At 35.7% G+C, this 25,944-nt stretch overlaps 1 protein-coding gene across 1 annotated transcript; it reads left to right on the top strand.

The window, feature by feature from the left end:
* The first annotated feature begins 6,746 nt into the window (after window positions 1-6,746).
* LOC105617034 (lipoma HMGIC fusion partner-like) lies at window positions 6,747-20,751 on the top strand. Its single transcript, XM_012198613.1, has 5 exons — window positions 6,747-6,836; window positions 11,540-11,658; window positions 16,460-16,635; window positions 18,188-18,286; window positions 20,615-20,751. The coding sequence occupies exons 1-5, from the start codon at window positions 6,747-6,749 to the stop codon at window positions 20,749-20,751; spliced, it is 621 nt and encodes a 206-aa protein (XP_012054003.1).
* Window positions 20,752-25,944: the final 5,193 nt, after the last annotated feature.

Raw genomic sequence — 25,944 nt, 5'->3', positions numbered from 1 at the left:
TGTGTGTGTGTGTGTGTGTGTGTGTGTGTGTGTTGTGTGTGTGCGAGAGAGAACGACGTAGTTTTTCCATGTAATGTACGCGATTCTGCCTTTTTGCAGAGCTCTCGCTATTACACCGATCTGTCATATAAAACGCGAACTATTTGTATAATACTACGTGAAATATGAGCGCGAGTTTGCCGTCACATCGTATGAATGTTATGTAACAAGAGCGACGAGTTCTTGTTAGCATGCCTACAATATTCGTAAAATTGAAACGTATATTCATTCCTGCACTACTTTGCCTTTTTACAATATTCTACAACAATTTTAATACAAGATGATCATTCCTTCTGGTATTTTTACACTCTTTCGCTTTCCTTTATCGCTTTTACCGTTCTTCAATCTATATCTTCGCATTTTATGGCGTTTCAAATCCAGGCGATGACCGAGTGAATCGACGGCATATCGAATCAAGCGTATTTATTCAGTAACCAGGTCGTGCGCATGAAGATAAGACTCTTTTCTTGATCCAATGAAAACCAGCGCCTGCACAAGGCTATATATATTCAGCTTGATCTTCTTTCGTAAAATCTTTCTCATCGTAAAAATATAGAGAAAGAAAGAGAAAAAAATTCGTCCGCAATCTGCCTGCAGTATTTTGTTTACGTACCGTATAAAAGCCAGAAACAAGGAAGGGTAGGGGTAGGATTATTCGATACATTATCTTTTTTAAACTCTTGCGTCGCCTATCTTTGATCCTAGCGATACATAATTTGTTTGGAAAGTAACGCATTTAGCCACGTGATAGCGGGAACTGATAATCCCCGTCATTTTTCATGCACGAGGAATTTCTACGGACGGAGGCAAATGTCCGTGGAGTTAGCACACTCTACGGTAACGTTAGCAGCGGGAAGCTCATTATTCGGGCAAATAGAGGTCTCAGATAAGAGCGTGGAGGAAGGAAGAACGATCTCGCGCGTCTCACGTACCGTCTGTATCTCAATTTCCTAGGTAATCAGCTGCGGTTTATGATATACATGAAAACGCGCATTAAACCAATTCCAGCGTCGTGCACCGGACGGAATGATGTGTTGTTCTCGTGTGTGACGCATGAAGGAAAGGGTAATCCAGCGATTTCATCCCCTGTCTTTCCTCGATCGTTGGACACTCGACGGTGATTATTTTCGCTCGCGTTGCTTTCTATAAAAAGCGCCGCTATATATTTTACGGTGTCGTGATTCGAAGCACCGCCATCGAATCAAGCAGGAGCTACGGCATCAATTCCTCGCCTTCTCCTGCTCCTTCCTTCTTGTCCTCTATGTAGAGACAAGTGCACTGGGATCTGGCCGGTCGTAAAAATAAATCCGGGACTCATAATCTGTTTGAGAGGATAGCGCCTTTCTCGTTTGGCGACAGGGGATCCTGGACTCGAGCGATGATATCGTAGAGAAAGAGTTTACTCTCCGTTTTCAGACAATTTCTGTATTTCACCGTTTTTTCTTCTTTTGATCATCTTGGCGAACGCTTGTCGAGCATTTCAAAATGTATTCGATTTGTTATAACCATTTGTTATAACCATCATCGGTAGTGAATTAACATTGTTATTGTTGCAATGATGTTATAGCTGAGGTAACGCGGACGAGTAATTGGACGAGTGAAGCAGCGCATAAAACTGTGCTTACGCAAACGATATTTCATGGCGGCGCGTGCGTTAGAGCGTCGACCATAAAACTCGATGAAATTTACACTGAAATGAGACTTTACCATACCTTGAAATCATCTCGTTTCACCAACGTGTCGGTTCGCCTTAATTTGAACACATATATCTATACGTGCGCATGGGAAAGTCGGATGAATAAAAGGGTTGCGCTTATTTCTTCTCCGTTCATCATAATAAAAAGCCTTATACCATTTCGCAAAATATGTAAAATTTATATTGTAAAATCGCCGTTTTCGCTACAAGTTGTCAATTTGTTTTTTCCAATTTTTTTTAGCTATATTTTTCTATAATTCCATTTTTGTTCTTATTTCATAGCTTGAGCGTCTCTTTTTGCATTTGTCTCACATTTATAGAGAAAATCCGACAGTTCATTATCCTAATGTGACTGAGAGGAACCGATGCCAAACGGGACCATCCGTGTTTCGTCGATAGCCGGCGGGAACAACCGAGAACGTCTCTATGTCGATGATGGATGATGGAAATGTTAACGAGGTTCCCCACAATAGACGTGAAGCAGAGCTGACCGGAACAACAATGCGATGGAGGATGAATTTATCAAACGAGCGCTCTATATATAAGACGAATATGAATAGGGAAAATATGCAGGAAATGGAAATAACTCGTTACTTGTAACGAAGTTACAGTTATAAGTTACTTTTTTGATAACTTTACTAGTAACTGCGTTATTTTTTTCTTTGGTAATTTGTACTTTGGTAACGAAATTACATTTTTTTCGTAACAATAACGAATTTTACAGTTACTTTTACAGTTACTTTTATAGATGTAAAAATTATATGATTAGTCTTATAAAATTAGTCTTATAAAAAAAAATTATGCAATTTTGCAGAAATTAAATTATGTAATTCCATAAAAATTATATAAATTTGTTTTTATTGTGTGTAAATCTATCTTATTTTATATAGAAAATTATGTAAATAGCAGGATGTTTTGAATATTTTTTGTAATTCCAAATTTTAGTAATATAAGAAATTTTTCGCTGTATTGCTGTTAAATATAATAATAATATATAGTGCGAAATGTATTGTCGTATTACCGTTTCTGTAATTATACATACACATTGTAATTGTACTTTCACAATCTGCTTAGTTACAAATCAAAAAATTATTTTTATTTGCATATTGCAAATTTACAAACGTGTGGACGTTTACAACTATTATAGTGGGTCTCAAAATTACCCACTATAATAGTTGTAATTTTGCACAAAAATTTTTTACAGTGCATAGCGCTTGAGACTAGAGAAGCCCCTAGATCCGTCCGTTGTGATTGGCTGTCGTCGATTTAAAAAAAAATAACGAAAAGTTACTTTCTCAAGTAACGGTAACTGTATACTTTTAAAAATCGGTAATTAGTAACGATAACATTTTCTACTCAGTAATGAATAACTGTAACTTGTTATTTTTAAAAAGTAATTTTCCATTTCCTGAAAATGTGTATTCATATTTAGAAACACATTTGTGCAGTGTAGACTTAAACATTATATAAAAAATAATTAAAAAATATTTCTCATGTGCTGGATTTAACGCGGAAATCTCTTTTCGCAGTTGTTTCATTAATTAAGCTATTTTAATTTTATAAGCCACAGCCAATATGAACAGACGAGATTTCTCGAATTTCTCAAGACTCAATGGGGTAGGTCACACGCATTGTCAATTCCAATCTGGGAGGCTTTACGGGAAGGGGCGATGCTGTGCGATTAGCATCTCATATCAATATACATAGAATTGGGGCATATACAATTTCATTAGCAATTACGTGTTAATTCCGTGTTTCCAGCACAGGGTATTTTTGTAATAAAAGCAAGTGTTTCTGATTTGGCAACAAACCATTCCACCTTGTATTATCCATTTTTGGAACCATGCCAAGTTTATCAAGAACTGTCTTATTGTCTTATCCATTCATTTTCATGTAACTGTCTTGTATACTATACAATTGTTTTTACGTACAATTGTTTTTATGTAATAGGATTGTTGATAAATTGGCATCGTATATAGGATGTTTTGTAAGTTTTGGCCAATCGCTTTTATAGATAGAGAGGACAAACTGAATCGAAAAGTCCTGTATTATTTTGGAATTTTCGCAATGATTAACGAGATATTAATTATAATAATTATCAAACATCACTAAATATCGGTTTTGGATAATTTTTACTCAAATACTATCAACTTTACAGAAAAACAGCACGAGATAAAAATTGTTTATTTTCTTCTTATAAAGTTCTGAGAATTTTTTCAGAATTTTTTACCGTATTTTTTCATGTTAGTAAAAATAAAATAAGAAAATGTACTAAAAAGTTAATAAAAAAGTCTAAAAAAATTCTTAGAGTTCTATTAGAACTCTAGAGAAGAAAATTAATGATTTTTGTCTCTTGCAGGTTTTCCGTGAAGTTGATAGTATTTGAGTACAAAATTATTGAAAAACAATATTTAGCAACTTTAGTTAATATCTCATTAACCATTGCGAAAATTACAATCTTTTTACGAATTCTTTATCCAATTTTGTTTTCTTTAAAAAAAAAAAGAATAATATTTGTTAACTTTTGATTATTTGCATGACATAATGTGTAATTATTGCAAATAAAAGATTTTATAATAATTATACTTAAAATTAATTCTGTTTTCTTAACATATTTGTCTTCCCGCAATCTTGTTAAATAAAAATCTTTTTTTAAATTATTATAAATAATTTAAAAATTATTAATGTCTCCACATATTTTTGCTAAGAAGAAATCGATTTTAAATTGATTAAAAAACTTGTGATTAAAAAAATTTTCGGTGATTTTGGAATATAATAGTAAGTTAAAATAATTGAAGAATGTCTGTTATATTAAATGATTTTATTAATAGTAGTGTGTATGCGTGTGTGTGGATAATATAAGCTCTCAATTATTTAGATTACATCATGACAATCAAAGCGTTAAGTTCTTTATTCTTAAATTAATACACCAGAGAGTCTATTAAATTCGTATCAATATATCGATCGTCGTTGCTAAAAAAGAGGGAAAAATACAAGGAAAATTAATGTCAAAGTACCAGTTAGAGAAAGAACAATGAGATTTTTCAATTATCGCTATAACCCATGTATGAAAAACAGATAATGAGATGATATTTCCCAACGATGTTCTACATCGAATTTCACCGATGTCAGACCTGTCGGAAACTTGGAGCAAGAACGTTTAACGGATGATAGTGGGAGTGGGGAAGAGATGAATGTACCGCGATTATTTGATCTCTCATTAACATACGGGGTCCACGGGTAGCGTGATTCGTACACGTGTTATGTTGCGCACGCACACGTCTGTCGTGTCGTGTAACGCGTATGTACTATATCGGAGGTCGCCGTTCTCCATGCGTGCACGGCGCGGCGTGTGCTCGCCAGATGTCCAAGAGCGGGATGCTGGTGCTGGTCCAGCATCGTCGGGCGCCTTCGGTCCTCCCACACAGTGCGGTTGCAGCGCGGCGTGGCGCGGCGTGGCGCGGCGCAGCGCGAACCGACGCGGGTGGGTCGGAGAGGAGAGAGTGCCGAGTGTGGAGAACAGAACCGTTCAGTCGCAGCCACGAAGCGGCGCCGTGCGCGACGACGACGACGACGGACGACGACGGACGGCGACGACGGTAATCGTCGTCGACAACTTCGAATGATATCCACGCACGCTACATTTTTCTCGTCATCGCTCTCCGTTCACTTCAGAAAAAAGTGTCATCGAGTTCTAAGTTGAAAATTAAATTTCAACCCGGAAACATCGACTTTCCGCCACACGATCTCTGTCTCGCAATTTTCTCAACATCTTTCGCGCCGCGGACGTGAGAGTGATGGCGCGGGCGCCCGATTCCAAAACGAATGATACGAATACTTTTTATGAACGTGCTTCATTTATCGAGAACGTGGTGGAGAACGAGCACCGCAGCGTGGATAATGGTAGTCGCATCTATAATTAACCTTGGAGGCGTCTCGCAGGGGAACAAAGTACCATCTCTGCAAGAATTTAGATCCATCAGTGGATTCTCGATGAAAAACGGACTATTGGTAAATTAACAATGCGATGCAGAAAAAACAGAGGATACGACTTGCACATCATTAATTTTTCTTCTTGAACGTTCCCTAATAAATGTCACGTTTTGAATAATTAGCCAGATCCATATGACAACACGTAGTAACTTTGGGAAGCGATCTTTAGGACATCTATCGAAAGAGGATTATTAACAAGCGGAATTAATGCATTCTGCGGAATAATGAACTTGAACCTGAATGATAGTTGTGGTTTACAAACAGAGAGATAGTTGTGGCTCGTCTATGGAATTGCAAGCAGTGAACTGTGCAATCGTTTGAAAAGATAATTTTCTTGCGATTTCTCAATAAGTGTAAGTGGGAAATCGCTTCATCGTTACTCGGCATGAATTTTGCGACATGAGATATATATGTTACAGAATGGGAATCGGAATTAGCCGTGTGACTCATTTCGGAGAAGTGATATTCTGAGCGACACCTCGGTCACGTTTTACGAGCCGAGTAATTCCTCGTGGAATCTGAATTAACGGCTTCGCCGTTGGCCTCTCGTCGGCGACATTACATTGGAAAACGACGATAAAGACCGAATGATTAAGAGGGAATAATTAAAGCAAAAGCTCGGATGTTCGAACCCGTAAGAGAACGCATCGCCAGGCGCGTTCTGATATCCACGATTAGGAGGAGGATCGATCGATCTCGGAATTAACAGCCTGCGAGTGTCAAACGAGCCGCGACAGGAACATCAATACCCTAATAAATGTCACTCGCACGATCGATCGTCGCCTTTTGCCAGCCATGACGTAAAGAGAGGATTTAACAGCGACGAGGGTCAACGTTGTCGAGAGCGGCTGTCGGGATCGGCTGTCCAGATCGTATGCAGGTCCCGATCTCTCGTGTGGGTGCGTCGAAGTTCGTGATCCTGACACCGCTTAGGGGGGTGGTCCTCTACAGTTATGCACGGATGGAGGATGAACTGCAGTGCGTGAGGGAGAGAGGTAATCGCTCCTAAACCGATGAGATGACAGTGCTGTGCGTGCTGTGGGCTACTCTGTCCACTGTGGCCTCGATTCTCGCGTGCTCTGGTTTTTATTTGCCTTACTGGATTCAGGTGAGCAATCGCGTTACGCGCTTTTAATTACGTTATGTCATTATAAAGAGCTATAAATAACAGTAGGGATGCAGCTTTCAAAAGTTTTTCAACTCCTTGTCCGTTGGAACAATGTTTAAAGATTATAATAGTTAATCGCGAGGGAATCTTGAAGGACTTATGAGGTAGCCATAGATGATTAACGAAACACGAGGATTCTGTTCTTTCTGCTTCTTGTTATTCTAGGATTCATGTAAATTAACACTAAATCTTTATTATTAAATCAATATCGCTTTTTTTTCTCTGTCGCGCGATACATTAGCGCTCTTGGATGTTTAATGGTCATTAAAGTGTGACATTAATGGAGCTATAAAATAGGGTATCGATAAATACGAAAGCAACTCGTCCAATCGGATAGGGATAAAATAGCATTATTACCACACAACTGAATTAGTTCCACGATGATATACTACTGGCCAATAGTCCGATATGCATGATTAGTGAACAAATGATTGATAGCTTTTACTAATTTTTACAAGGAGAGAATTTTTTTTTATTTACTCTGAAAAATATAATTGTCTCGGTAGTTATGATATACTGAACAAAATTTTAATTTTTTTGAATACAAAGAGCAAAGAAATATTTCTTTGCTCTTTGTATTCAAAAAAAATTATTTCTTAAATTTAGATCAATAAACATTTCTTTGAAAATAAGATGTTATTCAATAAGATATTGTACAATATCTCATTTTCAAAGAAATTTTCATTGATCCAAAGAAATTTTTTTTTAATACGAGCAAAGAAATATTTCTTTGAAATTAAGATATTTTTTTTTCAATATACAATACAGTATCCTAAAGATTTTTATTATGCACTTCAGTAAAATTAATCAAACTTATTTTATACATATTTTATTAGAATTTTATTAATGAATGAAAGAAATTTTCGTAAAATTTTTTGAAATATATGCTTTTCTAGAAGACTACCATATTTTCAGAGTAAATTCTAAGAAAAAATTCTCTCCGTAGCAACTTTTAAAATTATATTTATGAAAATTCACCTACGCTTACAAATTTAACTACACTACTACTCTGTTCCATCACTATAAAATTGTATGACATCGTTTTTCGCGTTTTTGTGACGTCGAAGGGTCATTCTGAATTTCACATACACGATCGTAGTTTTTGCATTTTCCATGACATATCTCCGCATCTCCATAAGGACTTCGCATCGTTAATATGACGATGACATGAAGATATGAAGAAGTCGTTTTCGCTTCTTCGCTTATCGTCGAAAGGTCTCATATCGACGATTTTTGACGACTGAGAGAATTTCTCTAATATAAAGCGATTTAAAAGGCACCGTGATAAAATCGACGAAATTTGCATGGCTACGAAAGTACTGGTAAATTCGTGAGTTTCAACGACGTGCATACCAAGAAGCATTTCATAATTTCAATAAGGCGTGTCAGATTTATCGATAAATTAATGTATCGAGGTACGTTGAAATTATAATTCAGGAGAGAACAGAATATTATATATTTATTAAACGGAAAATTGTATGTTTTTCTTACGTTATTTCTTACGTCGAGTGCTTTGCACGTATTTAAGCGACAGTTCATTTATCACTCTCGAGCCATTCATTGGAAGATCAGACGGTTGAAACTCGCGAACTCGAATTTCAGGACTTGCTGAGGTCGGGTTACGAATAACGAGAACGGCGCAATGGCTCTACAATTCTCATTCCATTAATTCTTGATTTCTGCTGCGTAGTTAAGTGTAATCCGATTATATGTGTATCGATGTATTTCTCAATAAATTAGCTGGGAACCATGAATGCGAGCGCATCCCTTCGACAAAATGCAGATTAAAGGATATTCGTTTTGAAGCACTTTTGAATTCGCGAGCTTTAATGTTGAAATAAGATTGCAACATTACTCGTGGATAATGTTACTAGCTACGTTTCATTTTCGTCCATGCACAAGATGTAAAATTGGACGAGATGAATAGCAGTGGAGTTTGCGACAAAGAAGCGAAATACAAAAATGAAAAATAGTGAAAAAAAAGCAACTTAGAAATAAGAAAAGCAGAGAAGCTAGAGAAATAAGAAGTGGAAGGAGGAAGAAAACGGTAAAGAAAACGTGAGAAATCGAACAAGCTCGAGTCATCCGACAAGATGGATCGTAGAACGGCGATAGTAATCGAATTCTTCGTTCTAAATTACGAACAAACCGACGAAACTAAAACATTAGTTCTACAGCGCAAACGTCTCAATACACAGATATTTGTCACGTAATTACTAGTTTAGCAAAGTTAAACGAACTAAAAGGAATTTATATTGTAATGAAGTAAAAAATACACAGAGAAGAAATTTCAAATGAAAAGAAATATATCAATGTATCATGTTAACGAACATGATAAAGAATTCAAAGTTATTAAGTTGTTCTTTAGACATTTGTAACTAGAATGGCAATAAAAAAATTAGTAAAATTTTATATTAAAAATAATAATAATAATTATATGCACGTAACGAAACAATAATGCACTTATACATCAAAAGTCCTACAGGTAATTCAGACAATTGAATAATTTCACTCTAACTACAATTCGTCGCACTACAATACGCATTGTCAACAAGTGTAACAAAGTCTTGATTGTGACACGAGGCAAAATTTCGGTCCTTGAAACTTACTGAGACGTTCGTTATGCGTACAAGATTCTTGAACGCGACAAGAACGCTTTGGGCCACCGACAACTTAGTAGAGAGAAGTTGATGAGGCGAATATCGTCAAGTAACTTTGTACTTCGTGTGACTGCTACTTGCTTTTACCTGGTCTGGCCGATGTTGTCTGGCAGATTCAAAGTAGTTTGGCCTTACTCGCGACCAAATTGTTCATATTGTGTGACACGTGTCACGTCGCAAACGAAGCCGCCTCTCGAAAGAGAGAATTCTGCTTTTCAGAATTATATGGTTAGAAAACTACAACTTTTTTCGTTTCGAATCTATTTTGCATTTTTCTCTAGGCAGCTAACTTGTATATAGACTTGACAAACCTTTTTACGGTTTTAGGTTCCGCGGGTAATGAAAGAAATTACAGTTTATTTTTCCGAGATCTTGTTACTATTGATCGGGATATTCGTTTCTGAAAGCTCGTTTATACAGTTTAGGATTAATGACGTATCGATTCTCCGTATAGCGAATCACCGAAGGAATCTAGAGCTATAAGGAGAGCCTTGTTACAAGAGGAATCTTGTTAGCCAAAGCGTTTCATCAGTTTAATTAACAGCTGTGTTTCTCTTTAGAATCAATTACACATGTGTATATTTTGTCTATGTGAAATTATCTCCTTTCTTTAGAATTTATAGCATGTACAGATTTATAAGCGTATAAATTAAGTGCTACATTTTATAACATCACGTTTGTAAATAAATATAATTATTAACTCTGATTTGTTGGATTTATTTGATTCAAAACGTAATTTTCTTATTAATATTTTATTTAAAAATGTTTTTTTTCTCGTATTTGATAACTTTATCTGTTAATATAAAATCTTTTTTTTTGTATAAATTTTTTACTTTTTTAAAAATTTTTAATCACGTTATTGATCCAAACAATATAATAAATTTAAATAGATCGGAGTATAGTGAAATTTAAATAGATCAGAGTTAACATAAATTTTTATACGAATGCATTTATTTTATACGAACGTAATTTTGTAGGATATATAGTCTCGTATATAGTAATATATCATTTGTATATATCTAACGTGATTTTTTTCAGAGCTTTGTTTAATAATAATTTTATATTTGAATCAATTTTGTCACTACAATGGAAAAATAAATTTTTAAAAGATAATTCTTTTTTCAATAAAAATATTATTGTAATCTTCTTTTTATATTAATTATTATATTAATATATTTATATTAATTATTTATATACTTTTTATATTAATTATTATATATAAATTTTTTGTTCTTAGAAACGTTTAGATTCATTTATAAGCAGGAAATAAGAAATTAAAAAAAGAACTTATTTATAAAATAAGTTCTTTTCGAGTAATTTTACGTTTAGTCAGAGACTTTTATTATGATATATTAATGGAAACAAATGCGAAAAAAGTAACATGCTTGAAGAAAACGGCATTTGGCAAACGACAAGCAAGCTTATTACTTCTCTGCCTTCTCCACCGGTCATATTTTTTTCGTATTAAGAGAAGCAATCAAAAGCATTCAAACAGGACGACGAGACATTTTCTTTGGCGCCGTGTAAAATCTGTTGAAAAGGAGAGAAAATTTCCCTTGCTATGCTATTGCCTTCGCATATAAATGAATAGACTGTATAAGTCTTTTGCTCCGGATACTGTTGCATGTTCGCGCGATGCGACAATCTTTCGTGCCACGAATCGGTAGCGTTCAAATGACGTCGACGTTTCTACTTTACACTTATTCAAATATTCCTCATCTTATTTCTGCTATTACCTTCCATTCTACAAACAACTCAGGAAAGTTACATTAGAAAAGGGGGCTGAAATTAAGTCTGTAAATTTCTTTAATATTTATGAGCTCTATGTATTTTCATTGGCGGCACAGCTTGTAATTTTAAGTTTACTACCTCTTTTACTGAAGTTAGCGAGCTTTAGTGTGTTTTATACAGTTTTATTATAAAGCCTAGCGTTAAAACGTAATAAAGTAACAACCGCATTTCCACGATCTTGTGCATTTTCAGGGACGACTGTTGGGGAAGGCTGACGCGTACTTCAGTTCCTTTCGGCGTTGCAATTATCCGCGAATCAGGGCTCCTAACGCTACGCTTGAGATAGTTTACGAGTGTGCGAGGTATTCCAGGTACGTATTCTCGCATCACTATATTCCCATATCAAAGTGAATGAGTGCAAGTACGTAACTACGATTAAGGATCTCGAGGAGAGATTCTGCTCATGAGGCGTTTGAAATGCTTGAAATGCTGTGGAACAGTTGTTCACTGAATCTGCTCGAGTCATTCTCGTGAATCAACGAGCCGGTTAACTAAAACGATTCCGGATTTCGGATGCCGAACACCTCTCGTCACACGCGATTTTAATTATCTCGTTTTAATGAGATCTTAATGAATTCAAGAAAATATTATTCTGATGATCAAGATTGCAGAACGTGTGGACGAATTATTATATTATCAGAATAAAATAACATATTCGTTCCCTATGATAGTAATATGGAGGAAAATTGATATTTGATTGTTTAAAGAAATGTTTTATAATATGTATGATGCTTTTTATTAATAAATAATAGTAAATAATACATGTAACGTCATAAACTAATTAATATGACCGAGGATTAAACGCTTGCTGGAAATGAACGTTCAGCGTGAATCGTGAAATTTACACAAATTACACAAATTATGTCGTGCGCGTGGAAAAAGAAATTTGCACACATTTCGCGAGGTGTACACGAGGGAGTAATATTCAAAGTTTTGACGGACGGATTAATTTGAGTTTAGAATGAGAATCCGGATAATTTTAGTCGGACTCAAGTGTACAATTTTGTGGAATAATTTCTTACAAAATACTTCGCAAGGATGTCGCGATCGTGTGAAAAAATAGACATACGTGCTATAAAAATTTTCTTCGCAAATTAGTTGCGTACGCGGTCGTAAAAATTGTGTGTCGCGGCATTAAAACTAAGGCATTATTGTTAACAAAAGGAATTGAAAAATCAAGTACGAAAGAAATGACACGATTTTTCTTTTTTTCTGCGTAAAACATTCAGATTTAGAGAGATGGCGTATTACATAAAATACTCAAAAAACGATTACATCTTATTTGTTTTATCTAAATAAACGAAATGTTTTTCGCTTGTTAATGTAGAAATTAATTTACGGTCAATCCTCTTAAGTTTTCGAACGTGAAAAAATAATTGAGTTAAGTATCATCAATCGATTTTCTATGTATTTTCAGAGCTTATACTGGAAACAATAGTTATGTGTAATTTAAATACACAATATAATTTAGAATTATTGTTATTTATATAGGGTGTCCGGTAAGTTTTGACAAAGCGTTTGTATGTAGACTAAGTTGAGTCGAAAAGTCCTCCATCATTTTACAATTTTCACAACTTTTGTTTTAATTATTCAATGAGCAGAATGTCTGAGCAGAAAATCGACGCATAAAACAATTTTAAGATATCTTTAAGAATTCTTTAAGAAAAATTTTTAAGATATTTCATAAAGAACATCGTAAGAAATCTTAAAATTGTCTTATGTGTCAATTTTATTCAACAATCTTTCGATAATATCTCGTTGACTATTACGAAAATTGCAAAATGGTAGAGGACTTTTCGATTCAGTTTAGCGTTTTGTCCAAACTTATCGGACACTCTGTATAAATAACAATAACTCTAAATTATATTGTGTAATTAAAAATATATTTAAGTTACACGTAACTTACATTAAACTTGCATTAAAATAAATTTTCATTCATTAAGCATGCATGAAAATAAATTTTGATATTAATAATGTTAATATCGTTAATATCAATATACCGAAATTAATCGATATACATTTGTTTACGTGATAACACCGATAATGATCATAATAACGATTGTCACGATAACGGTGTGTAAAATGCGCGTGATTAATCGGATTTAGTTGCATTTTGAGTGCAAAAATATAAAGGTATTTGCAAATCATGTATTTTTTTACTGATTATATTTTTCCGCAACTATATGAAAGATCGAATCCCCGTATCCACTCTGTAAAATCGGTGAAAAAACAAAATCGGTTAAAAACAAAAATTAAAGTCTATTCCAAATTCGAATTACGATACATCTGCTGTACATCGATTGTAAAGAGGATTTGCAATTAAAGTACATGCGAAGTTTGCATGTATGTGATAAAAGTGAAACAACGACCCATGACAAATTATGTAAGTTCTCTTTTTTTTTGTTGCTTGCGCATTCGTTGATTGATCTAACACTCCATGCATCGCTGATGCATTCGTACGCGCAGTCTGTAACGTATTTCGCAGATAGTCGTAGAAATCGTAATATATTTGAGGTTTAATTTAATGCCACTTGAATCGATGAGTTTTACCTGACAATTAAGAGAATTACAGTGTTTTGCGCTACGAGTTGTTAGTTTGTTAGTTGAGTTATAAAGGACAATATGATCGATTTAGCTATACATATATTGATGATGTCAGTAGCGGTATAGAATTGTATGGAGATTGTTCTGACAATTGTGTGTGTCTTTACTTTACAAGAGCATATACAATAGCGGAAACGACAAAAAAAAGTAAAAAGTACGCGCGTATCACTGTTATACTTTTTTCAAAACGTTTCGTCAAAACAGATATGGAACTTGATTGATGATGAAATAATTTCTCTAATGCGCTTTATTCTCGAATCAGTTTTAAAACAAGTGGATTTCGACGTTAATATCACGTTAATTAAGGTATATGTAACTATTATGATAATAATGTTAAAATGGAATTATAGCATTGCTTTAATATTTCTATCTTCGGGAGACTTTTTTTTTATAAAAAAAAAACGTGTACTTTTCATTGAGAATACCATTGAGTGTGGAAAGACGAGTGTCGACAATGAATCATCCACAAATTTAATTCCGCTTGTACTCTTTCTAACGAGATCTCGCCACGAAAAGGGATAAAAATGTATCTCGCGTATGTACCTCTGATTTAATTTTCGTAAATTCGTATGTAGGTCGAATGGTGTCAGTACTACCATCCTATGAAACCGCTTTTCGTTTCTTTTTCATCTGCCATATAGACTCGGTCAAATAAAGATTCACTCGTCGGATCCACTATCGATTAGATACGTAGTGATGTTGATAAATTTTTCAAGGAAATTTAATCTTAATTAGATCTGCTGTGAGTTTAATATTGGCATTTTTGACATTGCAAAATGCATCTTGTTATTATTATTATTATTATTATTATTATTATTATTATTATTATGTTGATTTCCGCGTTAACAACCTTTTTTGCATCCGCAGCATCGCAATGTAAACCGGATACGCATTATAGCTGTTTCAATATCTGATTCTCGAAAGTGTCGGTTGTACCACAAGCAATTTCCCGATTGGCCAAATGTGCACGATAGCATAATCGTACACACGCGAAATGTGTTTCTCCCTTCTCTTCTACCCCCTAATGTAAGCAATATAAGCACGATAAGTGCTAATAGCTGGTCTCTGCAAATCGAGACATTTCGATAGTTGTATTAATGTTACCTTTCGGCATATAATCAACTCGGCAATTTATTGATTAGTTTCACGGCATATAAACTTTACAAAATAATTTCCTAAAATATTCCAAGTTATCTTTTATGTCTTATTATTATATTACTGAATATTTTTTTTAATAGTACAGTTATTGCAACGGCATTTCGATAAATATGCACAAAATATTTCGAGAATTGAATTTATTTAAAGTTAGCTGACACAGAAAGCTATACGAGTTAGCAATGCCCGAAATGAATAGTAGGTCGAGGGAAGAGTTACGAAAATGTAAGAAATACGAGTGGCTTTAACTTCGCTCGCTACGATTGATAATCTGTTTTTTTTTTTTTTTTTTTTTGCGAAATAAAAGTCGGAACAATATACGATGTTTTTACGTAGAATACCATCCCGAAAAATATCATGTTTAGTCATATGGTTAACAGATCAAAACTTTGAGAAGTTAAAAACAGATAATACAATATTTTACGCGACGATATCTCTCACAAATAATATTTACATAGAACAAAAAATATTCCGCATAGTTACGTTTTATTCGTTTCCATATCCTTTCGCATCACCCTTTCGTTTTTCGGCATCGGCAGTTTCACCAGAGAGCCGATTCTTTATTTGAAATAACATTCAACGTTATATTTTTCTAAATTTCTATAGAACGTTTATTTGTGTTTGTGTCTGCTTTATAATTATTTTTTATTGAAGATATTTTTTATTGAAATTATAGCATATTTTGTGCATTTGAGAGATTCAACATAAAGCGATATCAAATAATTTGCGATTCCAACATAAAGATATCAGCTGAAAACTGTTATAAATTACATAATGTAAATTATCAATTTTTGTTCAAAATACCAGAAAATACCAGCAAATCCATCCATCATATAATTTAACTTAATTTTGCTTAATTTCGCTGTGAAAATTTTGATTGTATATCGAAATGCAATAGCCGAATGATTTTACATATGAGTTAGTTTCTATAATATTATTGCATTATTGGATGTAATAATATGAAAATAAATTTACTCCCTCATTTTGCTTGAGGCATTGGCTCGACAAATTCGCGCTAATTTTGTCATATGCACTGCGCATGTTATTGATTAATGTAGAAAGATAAGTATATAAATACCGAATAAAGTTTATTTCGTTAAATTTGTGATAAACACATTGTGAACTAATTGAAACTTCGATATTATTTGAATTGTTCTATTACACAATTAACAAATAAAACATTTTTGTACCAATAATCATAGTGTTTAATATATTCGGTTTCTTTCAAAGAATTATTAAATAATGCTCTTGTTTGCCACTGACTGTATATAAATATTCTTTTTAAAAGATATGGAAAAGATTTCTAATTAAATTATTGAACAGTTTTTTATCATAAGCGATGTTTCGTTGCAGTTTTTGGGACATACCGAGTGCTTGGTGGCAGGCGAGCACAGTCACAATGGGTATCGGCGTTGCGATTGCCGTGATCGGCGCCCTCACACTTTTGGCAGCGGCATCATCATTCCTTCCGCATATTCTCAAAACGCCAAAGCACACGAGGATTCTTGGTTCCTTACAATTGCTCGCTGGTGAGTGTATTATATTTCTCGCAACTTGTAATTAAATTTCGCTATTACATGTGGGTCCGTTACGATCAATGTTTCGTTACTATTACTATTTATGAAAGAAAAATATTTTTCGCATATCATTAAATTAGAATAGAATAGAATTTATTTATTTACACTTCAGCATATACAAGCCAAGAAGGGGACTTGGTTTACAGAAATAGTTAACTCATTCACACTTACACTCCTCTCCCGCCTTTATCTTACAACTATAAACCTAAACTATTACAATGCATTCTCTTTTACCTATACATAATCTCTATATCACAGTCTATTATTAGTGTCCATATCTCATTCTTATTTCCTTTTATCTCTACCTAGTATTTCTTTACTCTTATTTACCGTCCTATCTTCCCTTATATATTTTTAACTGCACATTCCATCTACATCCTATTTTTTATTGATTTCATTTCAATTTGTTTCCTTAACTTATAAATAGATAATAAATTTCCTATCATTAACTATAATATACTACGCTATAATCTTATTTTATACTTAGCCTTGTTGTCTTACAAAATACTCATTCCTTGTCTTTACATTATCTTTATCTTTACAATATATCTCTATTTATATCTTTTCTTTCCTTTCTCCTTTTTTTTTCTTTTTATTATTTCTTTTTCTATGCCATTAAATTATATATGATAAAATAAGCTTTGAATACTTTCATTGAGCATGAAAAAAATAATGCACTTTCAAAAATGACAACTCATCCCTATTGCGTTTCAAATTGATGCGAAAGCAATGGAGCTGTGAGAGACTCGCATTTCACAGCGAAATAATGAACTGTCCCCAAATAAAACAGATATCAAGCGACGTCATTCTTCTTCTAACATTGACATATTCCATTTATGCGCTTCAAGTTAGCTCATTGTTTTCGATCCTTTTCTACGTTCAAGGATTACTTTCGAAAAATGACTGAGTCACAGACATGATCGATGCAGAATAAAGCCGGGAATGTCATAATATTATTTTTTTAGAAGAAAAATATTTGATTACAACGTTAAAATTACAAATTTCGCGTGAGCAATGCAGCTTTTTTTGCTAAAGTATTTATATTTTGTAAGCAAAGCAATTTTGCAATCTAATCTCTAATTATTCTTTATAAGTTAATATTTCCAAGGGGAAGAAACTTATTAAACATCTTAACAATATTATCAGTACTACAAAAGAGTAAACAGAAATTAGTCGACACTTTTCAACGGCAACTACACTGTTAGAAATGTTTGTAAATTTACAATACCTTTACAATAAAAATGTAAATTTGTAAAATCATATAATATTTTACTGTGATTTTACAATATTTGCAAATTTACAACAGAAATTTACGATATTAGAGATTTGAATACACTTTACCACAAAATGTTATTGTAATTTCACAATATAATTTTTTAAATTTACACATTTTTGTTGGATCAAAATTTCCAACACTTCTAAAAGTTTACAACAGAAATTTCTTACAGTATAAATTCAATGGGCAATTTAAAATTGATAAATCATTTTCATTTACTTGTTACAGCTACGATGATATGCGGCGGCCTGGTCATGTATCCGATAGGCTGGGATAATCAGGAGGTACGCGAATCCTGTGGGAAGGGGGCCAACGTTTACAATCTCGGTGAGTATCCTCGTCTTCGAAACATCGTTTTCGAATCTGCAGGAACGCGATGCAGGTATCGCGGGATGCGAACCGCGTGGAATGATGCCGGAACTTAATTTCGGCGGAATGTGGCGCGCGAATTATTGATTTAATTTGGTAATTAATTAACGTGCTCGATAGATTCGCGCGCGCGCGAGAGAGGAGGTTGCTTTAGTTGCTCGTTTCCTAGTTTAACGACGTCTTCAGCGAGAAATTGCCATTCCAATGCGACGCGACGTGGCGAAATGCGGATATGTGTCTGTACGTAATCGCTCTTAAGATGTAACTACCAAGTGACGACAACGATGCGACGACGGACTGGAATCAGTAATGAAACTCTCTGCATTTTCGCAAGCGAGTTCCCGGAGCGTTTTATCGAATACTCAACTATTTACAGTCATTTCTCGAGACTTAACATAAATCAATTGAGACTTATGGCTCTTGTGTGTAACTTTATGAGACGTACAAATTCACGTCTCACTGGCCTCATGTAGTTTCTGATTTTCTCGTAATTTCCCAAAGCGACACGTAACGATGCGGCTCGACATCGGCGATCCGATGATTTCCCTTTCAATACTCGAGAGATAATTCGTTATTGATTCTCCGTGACTGCGGATGCATACGTTGTATTTCATGCATGCAGGATCATCTCTGATAAATCCACATCCGGTTTAACCGCGCGATAGAATCCAAAGAAATATTCGTTTATTTATTTCATACAACTGCATTAAATAGAAATTGTCGCATTAAAAAATAATCTTAAATTTTTTCTTGTATAATGAAGATTCGATCAAGATGTCTCAACATTTTTTCGAGTTATATATGAAATAAGCAATTTTGCATCGACAAAAGAAACTTTTGATAAAATTAATCAATTTCGTATGTTTTGAATGTGGGCGCGATTGTATATTTTTTTGATAGAATTCTGAAAGGTTATTGAAAATCCAGCATAATCCGTGCTATTCGGTGTACAGGTGACAAGTAATCCCAGGTGAGTGCTAGGAATAGACTCGGATTGGTAGGTCAAACCGACGTCAAAACCAACGTCATAGCGATGACGACCGAATCACATATATTTCCAATAGAGTACCGTTAGTTAAACGATATCTCTTGCAGGTTGAAAATTAAACTTATTTATAAATTCTGATAGAAGCACCAGTATGTTCCAATTATCTAAAATTGTTCAAACCGATTATTACTTTCGATATATTTCCAATTATAACACAATCGCAAATAACATTTCTATTGTTTTAGCGTCAAATTAGATTTATAAGTATTCTATTTACATCAGTGACAATACCGGTTATACTTATTACGTTCATTATATTATCATCGGGTTTAAATAAAATGCATTGCTCTGTTTATTTCTATCATTCATTTATTTCTATCGAAAACATTTATTTATAAAAGTATCAAGATAAGCTCTTATCTCAAATTGTCAAATCAAAATTAATAATATAATATTTAACTCTTTGCCGACCATTAATTCCATCAATGTAGGGGCCTTTGAGAAACACGAGTAAAATTTTTGTTCCGGATTATATAAAAATCTGAAAAAATTCTGGTATACTTGTCAAAGCTTTAACCCTCCGAGAACCAGAATGGAATATGATATACCCCAGCGAGATGAATTTTTATAGCTTTTTAGAAAATATTGCGCGCATGTCATCGGTTTCATACAATTGAAGAGTGCGTTATTACCAATCGTACTAAATTAGTATATTTATGATAGTATATTTATGAAGTCTAGCACGGGGTATGAGATATATCCACATATGATCTATGTTAATTTTTCACCTGGTTCGCGGAGGATTAACAACATTTTTTTACTATCATATGAATTGGACATTTTCTTATTTTATACAAATTTAAATCTGTCTATTATATAGAATTAACAATAGAAATATCGATGATGTCTTTAAGACTCCATGTTGCCGGCAGAGGATTAAAATTGATTATAATAATATCGTAGTGATGTTTTTTATTTAGAGCTGTTACGTCATTAAAAAGCAATCTTTTTATCTCTCTAATTGTAATATCTTAAAAGATATTTTCTGTAATTATCTCCTTAATTCCTGGTCTACGTCATAAGACAAATTTGTTTCAATTTATTAGTCTATCTTGGAGCGTTGATTAAGGTATTACAAGCGATGATTACATTCACCAGCATTACAACCTCAGCACGACGATTAGGCTGACTAAGCTATTCTCGGAGAAATTCCCGTGGGTAGTTACGGATCGGTATCGAGGTTTCGTCAGAAGGATCACCGAGACAAGTCGATGACGGACGGATGCCATCTGTTTCAGGGAAGTGCTCGGTGTCCTGGTCGAGTCACTTGCTGGTCGGCTCGGTGGCATTGCTGATGCTGTGCTTCGGCCTGAGCTTCTGCGCGGCGCGACACAAGCCCGACGCGAATCCGCACACGGATCCTCTGCGCATTTGACAATCGAGGTATTCTCAGTCGATACACGCCTACGCCTCGCCAAAGACGACCACACTCTCCATCGTCACGGTCTGTTGATCACGCGTGCCTGTTGCGTGCACGCATCGTGCGTACGTAAACACGAACATGTGTCATCGTGCGTACAAATACCGCGTACGAATTCCGCGCATCGCGGCATGCATGAATCGCGTTCTCATTGCGCGCGCGTGCGTGTATATATATGTTTGTATTTTTCGAGCAGGGCGTGAGTGCGAATTTTTCCGCATGTTTTGCGATGATTTAACACGTGGTTCAACATAAACGCACCTCCTGCGTACGCGAATAACCCCGTTAATATTGACGTTGACTTACAATACAGATCAGCGAGACGAACATTATAAATGAACATTGTGATCTCGACAGACAAAATGATGAATAATTGAAGTGAAATTAACGGGATAGATAGCTCGAGTCGATAGCTCGAAAGGATATTAATCTTTAGTTCGTCACGTCATATATGACGTAGCGATCGAAACTTGACGAACAATCATGTTTCTCCAGAGATGCTATCTTCGACGAGATTCAACGAGATTCGTAAAGTTCGAGGCACTCTCTATGATCCCCTGACCAATACAACTGATATTTCCTTGCGAGCAATCCGCGAGATTTCGAAATCACGTCCGCAAGAGATCCGGAGATTTCGAGAGATTGATTAAACTTTTGACAGGTTAACGCGTATCTACCACCCTTTCTATCTCCATCGAAACAAATCCTGCGTCTTTGTATATAGCCCATAACCTGCATATGTACGTATGTATATACACGCCGGAGTGAATCCTATAGTCCTGACTCCTGTCTCGCCGATCTCGCCGATCTCGGCAGACGGTTGGAGAAAGCCGCGCCACGGTATTTCCAATTTCGTGCCGTAGTAAGCCCCTGGCTGAGAGCGACGAAGCAATTGGCAATTCGCCTCGACGGGACTTTCAGCACTTTCAATTCGCACGGAAAGACGGGCTCGCCGTTCGCTTGCCGGGCGAATACACACGGTGACTGGAAAGGAGCCGGATGTGGGACGCGGGAAAGGAAAACGGACACTCCTTTCCTCTCCTCTTTTCTCCTCTCTCCTCCCGTATCGAGAGAGTCCGCATTCAGATGCGCTGTAACGATCACGATATCCAGAAGAGCTGCTGCACGCTCTGCACCCTCCTCAGTCCTCGTCGAGGACCGGGAATCACTGTGTTTCCCACGGTCCGAAAGCCTTTCGGATATATCGATCGCAAAGGCGCGCAGAACGTTTCGACTCTCCAGAGATTTGCACGTTCCTCTTATTTATCCTCGTCTCTTCGGATTCTCCCCTCAAGACGCTATTTCCTTCGTGGAAGTAATGCGTTGGCTCAACCGTGAGTGTCGGTTTAGCGTTCTCTTAAAATTTATTTGGATCTACGATTCCAGATTTTATTTCTAGGATATATTACTCTTGGTTACTATGTAATTTTTTGTTTTCCAACTTTTACGAGAGATAATCTCTTTCCCTGGAATAACTTTTTTTAATAATAGAAAATTGTTATATTCCTTAAAAGATTCGTTGGCACTATTTTATCAAACGGCGATTGTTATCCATATTGAATCGTGGAAGCGTTGAGAAAACTGGGTTCAAGTCGGAAAAGCGGATTGAGAATTAAACTGGTGGCGAAATCCGCGTAATTAAAAGATAAAAGGATCAGAGAGAAGATCAGAGTTCTGGGGTTGATGCGGGTAGTAGTTTATTTGTATCGTGGCTCTTATCTAAACTGTCCGCACCGGTCTTTCACTTCGCTCTCTTTTTTTCAAACGGAGGAATCAGAAGGTCGAGTTAGCTAAAGAGAAATATTTTTTTGTCGAATATTTGATAGTCTCGTTTAAACTTTCAATGCAAATCGCGACGTTTACGCGCGAGAACGACGCGCGAAAAGTCCTCTTTATTTTTATTTCTCATCAGTTAAAAAAATTCGCGAGTGAATTGATGCCTTTGTACTTTTTGTTAAGCAAAACGACCTTGCAATTTGCCGCAAAATCTCGCTGTCTCGCGATGCTCATTCTCGCGAATATCGAGCTATCCCGTAGCTCCCAGGTAAAAAACAGCCCGTGACTGTACCTGCATGCGCGATATAAAAAAAAACGTAATATTCAGAGCGCGTATGTAAGCAAGGTGTGTATGTGTTAGCCCGGTGAAATTCGCAATTGCGGGTGCGGTTGAATTTCACGTGCTGATGGAACGGCGCGCACAAACGATGGCCGCGCGTTATTCGGTGAAGGCATCGCTATTGGCCGGATAAAAATCCGAGCTGAGCAAACACGCCGGAGCATGTTTCGTTCGCGCGGTTCTCTACGCACCGCTTACTTCTTGCATTAATCGGCATTTTTTTCTGCACGCATATGCGTGCGCTCGTATTGTGACGCATGAAATAAACGGACTCGTTCGTCGTGGTTCCTCCACTGTCGTGCGTCTGATACAAATCGTTTCATCGCGAATAAAAGAACCAACGGTGATATGGTTACCGTTCTCTCCTTCTCTCACCACTCTCTCTTTCTTTCTTTCCATGCGTTCAAATATTCTGACTATGGAAATCGTCGGGAATTCTGAAAATATCTCGGTTACCCGTTATTGACGCGAAACGACGTCGCGTCGCGCGCATCGTCATGGCTTTCGCGATCGCAAATTGCGCGACACTCTACTGTAGGTGTCATAAAACTACTGAAAGCTTTTTGCGTTATCTACTTCCTGTACTTCAATCTGGATTTAGTGCTTGTCAATGCGCGCGCCCACATAACGTTACCGAAATCTACGAATTGCGATGAATGCGTCAATCGTTTCCGCTGGATCGAGAATGTGCTCACAAAGTAGAAAGTTCCGATTTAAATATCACGTCTCGTGCACATTACAATCTTTTTTATTATATACATATATTTGAGATAGCTAGGTTTAATTAGCTTCCTCTGAAACTTTTCTTCCGATACTTAACAACATGCGTCGTAGTCGTATCTTCTTATTTTCCAATAAGACTTTCAGCAACTTCCGCATCTCAAACCTCTAACTCGATTCACTCGTTAACTCGTGATTCGCTCACAGTACTACTAGATCTACTACACCATGTTCTTCTCTCAAGCTGCAACTTTAGGCTTCCACCGAGAAGTACAGTCCCCTGAGCGGGACTTAGTAAAAAGAGAGAAAGAGAAAAAAAAAGATGAAGGAAACGAGCCACCGCGCCGCACCGGATCTATCGATCGATGGGTTGGTTTGCTCGCTCGCGCTGGTAGAACGTCGGACGTTCTGTTCGTTCCCTCGAGAAACTTTCGCGGTAAAACCTCTCCCGTTCGCGTGCGCATTCTCCAACACATCCCGTCCCTCATTCGTTCCGTTCTTTTTCCTAACTCGTCGTCCTACCTCCCCACCGATCTTTCCCTCTTCCATCTTTCGCTTACGCGCTTCCACAACGCCGCTTTCCCGATTCCACTTTGCCTCTTATCGACTTCCGCCCTTCCTTCCTAAACCTAAGGACCTCGCCCCGGCCATTTCTCTCATGACCAGCCGACACCACCAACCGCCGAAGGTGAGGAAAAGAGATAGCCGGAAAAGCGAGTTCGTTCTCGTGACTAATTGAGCTATGCTCGGTTCGCCAGCGAGAGAGATACGGTAGATCGTGGCGAAAGGGAACGATTCAAGAGCACGAGAAATGTCTCGACGAGCCGAGCAACCGTTGTTACCCTCTTACACCATAGTCCTTATGTGTTTTCGCTCGCTCGATTCCATGAGCACTTATCGTACAGAACTAGCCAGAGCCATTTCGCTGTCTCTATAAACATACCGTTTCTGCAACCAGTTACTTGCTTGCTTAGCTGTCCTTGAAGAGGAGTCTATAAGGATTACGAGCAAATTCCTGCGCCAGTTTATTCTCTCTTCGTTCTTCTGCTTAATCTTAATTTCGCCACGACTGTTTCCACCCTCTATAATTCGGTTTCTCGGGCAAGAGGCAAGAAGTGAAAACGATAGACTATATTTCACTTAAGATATTAGCAAGAACTTTACGCTCAATATACACATACATTTATTCGTTTTTGCAGAAATGCAAATGATAACCAGACCGAGGCAATCCAATTCTTTTCCCTTTAACTTCCTTTTATAATCTTAATGAGTTTTATGTACTACTAATTAACAGTGCGCATAAAAATAAAAGATAATTTTTTTATAAATGTACTCAATCGTTAAAGGATTGAAGGATTTCTTTGAAACGATGTCGATTACTATTTCGAGTGAATACTGTCGAAATAATAAGAGACGGAAATTATCTCAGATAATATTTTTAATATATATCTTCAGCTCTAATTTTCTAACAAGGAAACATTCTAATACTTCTAACGAGGAAAGTGTCCTTTTTCGAATTTTAATGAACTTTAATTATATTGTTTTCCTAGACAAAAAATGAGGAATTGTATAATTTTTTAAATAAAAATAATATGTATCTCTTATTTTTGTCTGAAGAATAACTTTATTATAATTCAAAGCTCAATAAAATTGGAAAAGGTAAAATTAAAGCAAAAATTAGAGAATAAAAAAACAAAAAATACGAAAGTAAAAAAAATTGAAATACATATGTATAATTATTTTTTGAAAATAATTTTTTATGATATTTCAGTAAAATATTGAAAATATCGCTATGCGCGTCACATCTATGTATTTTAGATTCGCAATTAGCAATAGTTTTTTTATTTTGTAATATATTAGAATGCAAAATACATTTAAGGCAAATAATTTTTATAATCATAATTATAATCTGTTTGTTAAAATAATAACGCGAAAACGTTTTTTTGATGAGACATCAAAAGCTGTAGAATGATGTAGTGAGATAAATGGTGCACACTGACGCAGTAGCATAATTTTATTTGCAACAATATATGCACCATATAATATAAGCATATAGTAACGAGACCATCGTATCAATTTTCCAATAAAATTTATCTTCAGTAAAATAACAAAGTTATATTTTAATATAAAATATAATCAGAGAGAGAGAGAGAGAGAGAGAGAGAGAGAGAGAGAGAGAGAGAGAGAGAGAGAAGAAGAAGAAGAAGAAGAAGAAGAAGTAAAGTAAGTAACGTAAGTAAGTAAGTAGTACGTACGTACGTACGTACGTACGTACGTAACGTAACGTAACGTAACGTAACGTAACGTAACGT

Source organism: Atta cephalotes (genome assembly GCF_000143395.1).
Source record: "Atta cephalotes unplaced genomic scaffold scaffold00011, whole genome shotgun sequence".
In the NCBI taxonomy this organism is placed as follows: domain Eukaryota; kingdom Metazoa; phylum Arthropoda; class Insecta; order Hymenoptera; family Formicidae; genus Atta; species Atta cephalotes.
The sequence above is the reverse complement of the archived record's forward strand: the minus strand, read 5'-3'. Positions and strand labels throughout refer to the sequence as shown.

Bases quoted from the DNA above. Each gene is read 5' to 3' on its own strand.
- LOC105617034 (XM_012198613.1), top strand. From the start codon at position 6,747: ATGACAGTGCTGTGCGTGCTGTGGGCTACTCTGTCCACTGTGGCCTCG. The intron at 6,837-11,539 runs GTGAGCAATCGC...GTGCATTTTCAG, and splicing joins ATTTGCCTTACTGGATTCAG to GGACGACTGTTGGGGAAGGC. The intron at 16,636-18,187 runs GTGAGTGTATTA...TACTTGTTACAG, and splicing joins TTCCTTACAATTGCTCGCTG to CTACGATGATATGCGGCGGC.